We start from the raw sequence: 6,500 nt of genomic DNA, 5'->3' as shown, positions 1-6,500 counted from the left end.
TGTTGACCAGGATGGTCTCGATCTCTTGACCTCGTGATCCACCCGCCTCGGCCTCCCAAAGTGCTGGGATTACAGGCTTGAGCCACCACGCCCGGCCCCCAACTCAGGAATAATTTCCGTGTGGCAGCCTGGAGGCAGAATTCCTTCTTCTTTAGGAAACCAGTCTTTGCTCATAAGGCCTTCAGCTGATTAGATGAAGCCCACCCATACAATGCAGAGTAATCTCCTTTACTTAAGGACAACTGATTGTAAATATTAATCACATCTGAAAAACACTTTTACAGCAACATTTAGACTAGTGTTTGACTAAACAATTGGTTGCCATAGTCTAGCCACGTTGACACATAAAATTAACCATTACGTGGGCAAATTCCGGGAGATTTAAGCTCCTTTATAGTGAGATACACAGGATTCTTAGCCCCCATAAGAAGCCTGGGCAAGGTCAGACCTTCCTAAACTCTCATTCTCCTCCATATGCAGATCCTAAGCTCAGGGTTCAGCCTTAGCCACAGGCAGGGTGGGTTTCAGAACAGCGGTGGAGCCCCCGGGCATCATATTATGAACGCCGGAACAGAGCACCACTGACTTCCAGGACAATTTTCCAGCTCGTGTTAGGCCACCCAGCTCTTGCACTAGCTCTGCCCACTCCTAGTTCTCTCTCCAGCACCTGCAATGCACGGGGTGTTGCCTATCAGGGGTCTTCCTTGCTTTCTACTGCAAAACATGTGACGTTACATCTCCTTCTTAGATGTGCAGTGTCCATTTCCTCTCTGGGACTCTTGCTTTCACATTGAAATGTGTCTATCTACATGTGTTCATCTCCAGGCATGCATGTGTTTGTTTATTCACTCAACAAGCATTTAATGAGCACCTATTTTGTGGAGGTTATGCTAAGCACTGAGAATATGAAGTGGAAGAAAACGTGATCCTGCTCCATATTAGTCCATGTTGCGTTTCTATAAAGGAATACCTGAGGCTGAGTAATTTATAAAGAAAGGAGGTTTATTTGGCTCACAGTTTTGCAGGCTGTACAAGAAACATGGCACCACCATCCACATCTGGTGAGGCCTCAGGAAGCTTTCACTCATGGGGAAAGGTGAAGAGGGAACAGGCACACCACATAGCGAGAAAGAAGGCAAGAGAGATGCTGGGCTTGTTTAAACAACCAGCTCTCCTGTGAAAGAACAGACTGAGAACTCACCCGTTACTGTGGGAGGACACCAAGCCATTTGCAAGGGTCTGTCCCCATGATCCAAACACCTCCCACCAGGCCCCACCTCCAACATTGGGAATCACATTTCAACATGAGATTTGGAGGGGATCCAAATCCAAACATCTAAACCATATCCTCGCCTGGAGCTCACAGCCGACTGGTAGAAACTGGCTTGGAAACATTCAATATGACAAGTCCTGTGGAAAGTTCCAAGCCCTGGCACTGGAGGAGCCCAGAGAAACGGTTACAGGGCTAGCTTCCTGGCGAGGAAATCCTAAACACTGAGGCCTAAAGGATATGCTGGAGTTAACCTGGCAAAGATGCAGAATGAGCAGGAGATGACTTTCAGGTTGGGGAATCAGCGTGGGGAAGGGTGGGGTGTGGAGAGCTCTTGTCGCTGCATGCTGGGCACAGAGCGAGATTAGGAGGCGCCTCATGAGGGCATCAGCAGCTCTGACTGTTACACTCTAGGCATGGGAGCCATGGAAGAGTTTGCGACCAGGACGCTCCCCTTCACTTAGAACTTCTTCCTAGCCATGGCTCTTGTGGTGCTTGCTTTGACCTTTTTAGTTGTCCTGCCTCTGTGCCATTCCAGTGCTGTGGGAGGAGGGGAGGTAGTCAGTGCTCCCAGCAGGGAGCTGGCGGGGTCTCCTCACCTAACCCGGCCTTGCTCCTTGCTATTCTACTGCAGGGAAACACGGGAGTGCTCCTGGGCATGTTTCTGGTGTCCTTCGTCATCCTGGTGGCCCTCGTCACGGTGCTGTCTGGCATTGGTGTGGGGGAGCGCAGCAGCATCGGCAGTGGTGGCGTCTACTCCATGATCTCCTCGGTCTTGGGTGGGCAGACGGGAGGCACCATCGGGCTGCTCTATGTGTTTGGACAGGTGAGTCCTGTGCCCGGGATGCTTCCCCTGCCTGGCTGTCTGCCACTTTCTTCTTGTCCATTTCCTCACTTGACCCGGTGAGAGGGTAGGGTGGGGACGGTTGCCCCATGTGACAGATGAGCAGGCTGGGGCTCTGAAGGCTCTCTCAGTAGAGAGCCAAGCCACCATCCAGGGCCTGACCCCTTAGTCTCGCACTCTTTTCCCTCCGTTGCTCCCGCCTCCTGGATGCCTGATGTGGCCAGCAGGGCCAGTCCTGGCCAGCATATTCTTGCTGTTCAATCTAGGGACCGGCATGCATGACAGTGGCTGGAGCCCAGGTGGCAGCTGGGCGGCCTGGGACCGGGGGTGCTTTTTTACTGAAGAGGGGTATTTGGCTGTGCCAAAAGGGCTTTCCTAGAAGCAGACACTTCTCAAATGAGCTGGAGCTCCCAGGCACGTTTGGTAGCTTGGGTGGCCGTCACAGGGAGGCCGACAGCCCCTCGGGCGGACGCCCTGTCTGAGAGGGAGAATGTTAATGCGGAGACTGCTTCAGCAGAGTGGACGAAGTCACTTCCACAACGAGCGAGCAAGGGGAAACCCTAAGGCTTTTTTAGCTAAAACACAGGCATGCTGACTTAATGCTGAGGGAACAAAGTACAGACATTAAGAAGCAGTTCTTTGTCAGCGTTTCTTGGATTGAAAAAGGCTTTTATGAGAATGCAAGTGGTGGTGGGTGGTTGAAAAAACAGTTTAAAGAAAAGAATTTGTCTAAGTAAGAGTGTGCAAGAACCTCCCAGAGAAAGCATCGGTTTTGTTTCTTTTATTTTTAGGCAGCAGGAGCAGGGTGTTACAGCATAAATACATCTGATTCTCAAACAGCACAGAGCTGCGTATGTGCATGTGTGGGCGGTGGGGTGCGTGTGTGTCTAGGACAGTGCAGGGAGGGCAGATGGATGGCCTCAGCTCTCTTAAAAAGCACTAGCCTTGACTGCAGAAAGGTCGTTAAGTGTAGTAGTTTGAGAGGGGAGTAATAAATGGCCAGTTTATTTTATTACCCTGGGGATTTGGTATATAGATTTTTTTTTTTTTTTTTTTTTTTTTTTTTTTTTTTTTTTTTTGTCTTTAGTTTTATAACATGATCTCGGCTCACTTTATTTTTTTTTTTTTTTTTTTTTTTTACTTCTCTGCTTTTTTATAGCCAACTAGGCTGCAAGGTAGGCAAAGTCCTGTTTTCCCCCTCTTGGGGAAGACACCAAGTGAGCCTCTAGAAGCAGATGCCATGGTTGGGCACTGGCATGAACATTCCTGGACAATGAGAGGGAGTCAGGCTGCTGAGAGTCCCCCTTATGTGGGCTGATTTGGAAAAAAAGATGCTCACAAGTAAGATGTTTTCTAAGTGCTGGCAGCCACAGCCTGAGATGCCAGTGCACCAGCATCCCAGCTGTTTCGCCTTCTTTCCACTTGGGCCTTGGTCTGAAACATAGAGTCCCCCTGGTCCTTGTCTCTGGAGTGCCTGTGCTTTGTTTGTGACTGGCCCAGGCCGGGAATCCCTGATCGGGGTGTGGTTACTGTGTAATCCTTTTTCTTATAAATTGCTGTATTTGGTTTGTTAGCATTTTGTGGAGGATTTTTGTGTATATATTCATGAGGGATATTGGGCTGCAGTTTTCTTCTGATTCTTTGTCTGGTGTTTGTGTCAGGCTAATTCTAGCCTCATAGAGTGAGTTGGAAGTGTTCCCTCCTCCATTTTTTGGAGGAGTTTGTGAAGGATTGGTGTTAATTCTTTAAACATATGGTAGAATTTTGCCATGAAGCCATCTGGTCCTGGGTTTTGCTTTCTTTTTCATGGTAGAAACGTTTTTGGTTACTTATCGAATCCCTTTACTTATATAGGCATATTCTGATTTTCTACTTCTTCTTGAGTCAGTTTTGACAGCTTGTATCTTTCTAGGAATTTGTCCATTTCATGTAGGTTATCTAATGTATTGGCATATTAATTGTCTATAGATTTTTCATGTAATCCTTTTTATTTGTGTAAGTTGGTGGTAATGTCTCCCCTTTCATTCCTAATTTAAATAATGTCTTCTCTTTCTTTTTTCTTGGTCAGCCTAGATAAAGGTTTGTCTGCAAAGAACTAATTATTGGCTTTGTTGATTTTCTCTATTGTTTTTCTGGTCCCTCATTCATTTCTGCTCTGACCTTTATTGATTCCTTCTTTCTGCTTGCTTGGGTTCACTTTGCTTATCTTTCCCTAGTTTCTTAAGGTGACAGGTTAGGTTGTTAATTTGAAATATTTCTTTTTCTAAGGTGTAGTTGAGGTTTTGAGGCTCCCTATTCCTGGTTCTTATTATCTCTCTTACCCATCATTCCAGGGCATGCATGCATTCATTTATTTTTAATAATTGTCGGAACACATTCCCTGATTTTACCCCTGAGCAGGGGTCAGCAAACTTCTGTAAAGGGCCAGATCATAAATATTTTGGGTTTTGTGGGTCACATGACTTTGTCACAACTATTCAATCCTGCCATTATAGTGTGAATGTAACCAGATAAACAGCATTAAAAAAAATGGGTATGGCTATGTCCCAGTACAACTTTATTTGCCAAAATAATCAGCAGTAGGATTTAGCCAGCGAACCAAAGTTTGTCAAACCCTTCCCTAGAACATAAAAATTAAGGAGATATAAACACCTAAAGTAACAATTTTAAAAGTTTGCAGGCCAGGAGCAGTTGCTTACTCCTGTAATCCCAGCATTTTGGGAGGCCAAGGCGGGTGGATCACCTGAGGTCAAGGGTTCGAGACCAGCCTGACCAACATGGTAAAACTCTATCTCTACTAAATACAAAAAAATTAGCCAGGCATGGTGGCACATGCCTGTAATCCCAGCTGCTTGGGAGGCTGAGGCAGGAGAATTGCTTGAACCCAGGAGCAGAGGCTGCGGTAAGCTGTACACCACTTCACTTCGGCCTGGGCAACAGAGTGAGACTCCATTTCAAAATAAAATAAAATAAAAGCTTGCAAAGGCTCATCATTGCCCTGCATTCTCCGAAACCCTTCCCCTTTCATCTCTCTCAGATGTTGGTGGCAGGGCTTGCTCTGTGGGACCAAACTGTTTGGCAGAGGAGGAGATGACAAACTAGAAACTCCCCTCACTCCCTACTCCACTTACCTGTGTGGTCCTGAGGGTTCTTGGGGACTGTTTACCCTGAACACCAAAATGTCTATCTTCAGCCGGCGCTGAAGAACATTCATTAGTGGCTCACATGCTTTGTGCTGGACTCCGTATAAAAACAATGAATAACTGGAAAGTTTTTATGGACCTGATTTGGCCTGGGGTTTTTGTTATGGGAGTTAACACATATTCAGGACACATGTGTTAATCCACCAACTTTAACTTTAAACCAGGGAGTTTGTGTCAGAAGGGGAGAGGTACTGAGGGGCAGTTCTGGTCCTCCAGGTAAAGTGGAAGGAAAATGCTTGTGATTGTGAAGGTGCAATTTTGCTAAAACAATTACCTTGGAATGGAACCTTACTCCCTGAAAATAGGCCACCTTCTCTCTTTAAAATGGTGAACAACACCGCCTGTGTCTTGTGAGAAGGAATTAGAAGTTTCTCTGCAGAGAATGAGAAAAGAAAAGGAAGGCCTGATCTAAGATTTAGAAGGAAATAGAATACTTTTAAAATATAATAAACCCTTAAGACATTTACTCATTAAACAAACCACCAGGAATGTTTTTCCAGGAAGAGCAGCATTCAGGTTGGAAGGGATGCCGCCTCCAGGGTGGCTGGATTGCTCTAGGGAAGGCCTGGCAGTTGCTGAGTGTGTGGACAAAGGCCTTGAGTCCTGGGCTGCTTCCCTAAACCTGGGCAGACTGGGCTGATGTACCCTGATTTAGTGTTTGCATAAACATAAGAGTACTTTTAATATGTTTGCTTGTATCTTTTAATAAAATTATTTGACAGTTACAAAATGATATTCATTGTAGTCAGTTAACACATTGGAGACAATGAAAAGAAAGAGTTTTCCCCACACCCTTCAGGTGATCCTAGTGTTCTTTTTTGGAAAATTTCCCTCTGCTTATACTCCTGTATTTATGGATTTTGAAGTACCTGCTTGTTTTTACAAAAATGGAGACAAGGCTGGGCGCAGTGGCTCATGCCTGTAATCTCAGCACTTTGGGAGGCCAAGGAGGGTGGATCACGAGGTCAGGAGTTCAAGACCAGCCTGGCCAATATGGTGAAACCCCATCTCTACTAAAAATACAAAAATTTGCCTGGCATGGTGGCACGCTTTTGTAGTCCTGGCTACTCGGAAGCTGAGGCAGAAGAATCACTTGAATCCGGGAGGCAGAGGTTGCAGTGAACCAAGATTGCACTGCTGCACTCCAGCCTGGGTGACAGAGCAAGACTCCGTAGCAAAAAAA

General features: G+C 46.2%; 1 protein-coding gene across 1 annotated transcript in view; it reads left to right on the top strand.

The window, feature by feature from the left end:
* The window catches only part of SLC12A8 (solute carrier family 12 member 8), a 140,377-nt gene that overhangs the window by 22,833 nt on the left and 111,044 nt on the right, over window positions 1–6,500 (top strand). The window contains exon 5 of the mRNA XM_037734212.1: window positions 1,905–2,096. Within this exon, the coding sequence (XP_037590140.1) occupies window positions 1,905–2,096 (192 nt within the window). The remainder of the gene's footprint in view (window positions 1–1,904; window positions 2,097–6,500) is intronic.

This window comes from Cebus imitator, unplaced genomic scaffold (genome assembly GCF_001604975.1).
Source record: "Cebus imitator isolate Cc_AM_T3 unplaced genomic scaffold, Cebus_imitator-1.0 Scaffold588, whole genome shotgun sequence".
Classification (NCBI taxonomy): domain Eukaryota; kingdom Metazoa; phylum Chordata; class Mammalia; order Primates; family Cebidae; genus Cebus; species Cebus imitator.
Note: the sequence above shows the minus strand (reverse complement) of the source record. Positions and strands in the feature narration are given on the sequence as shown.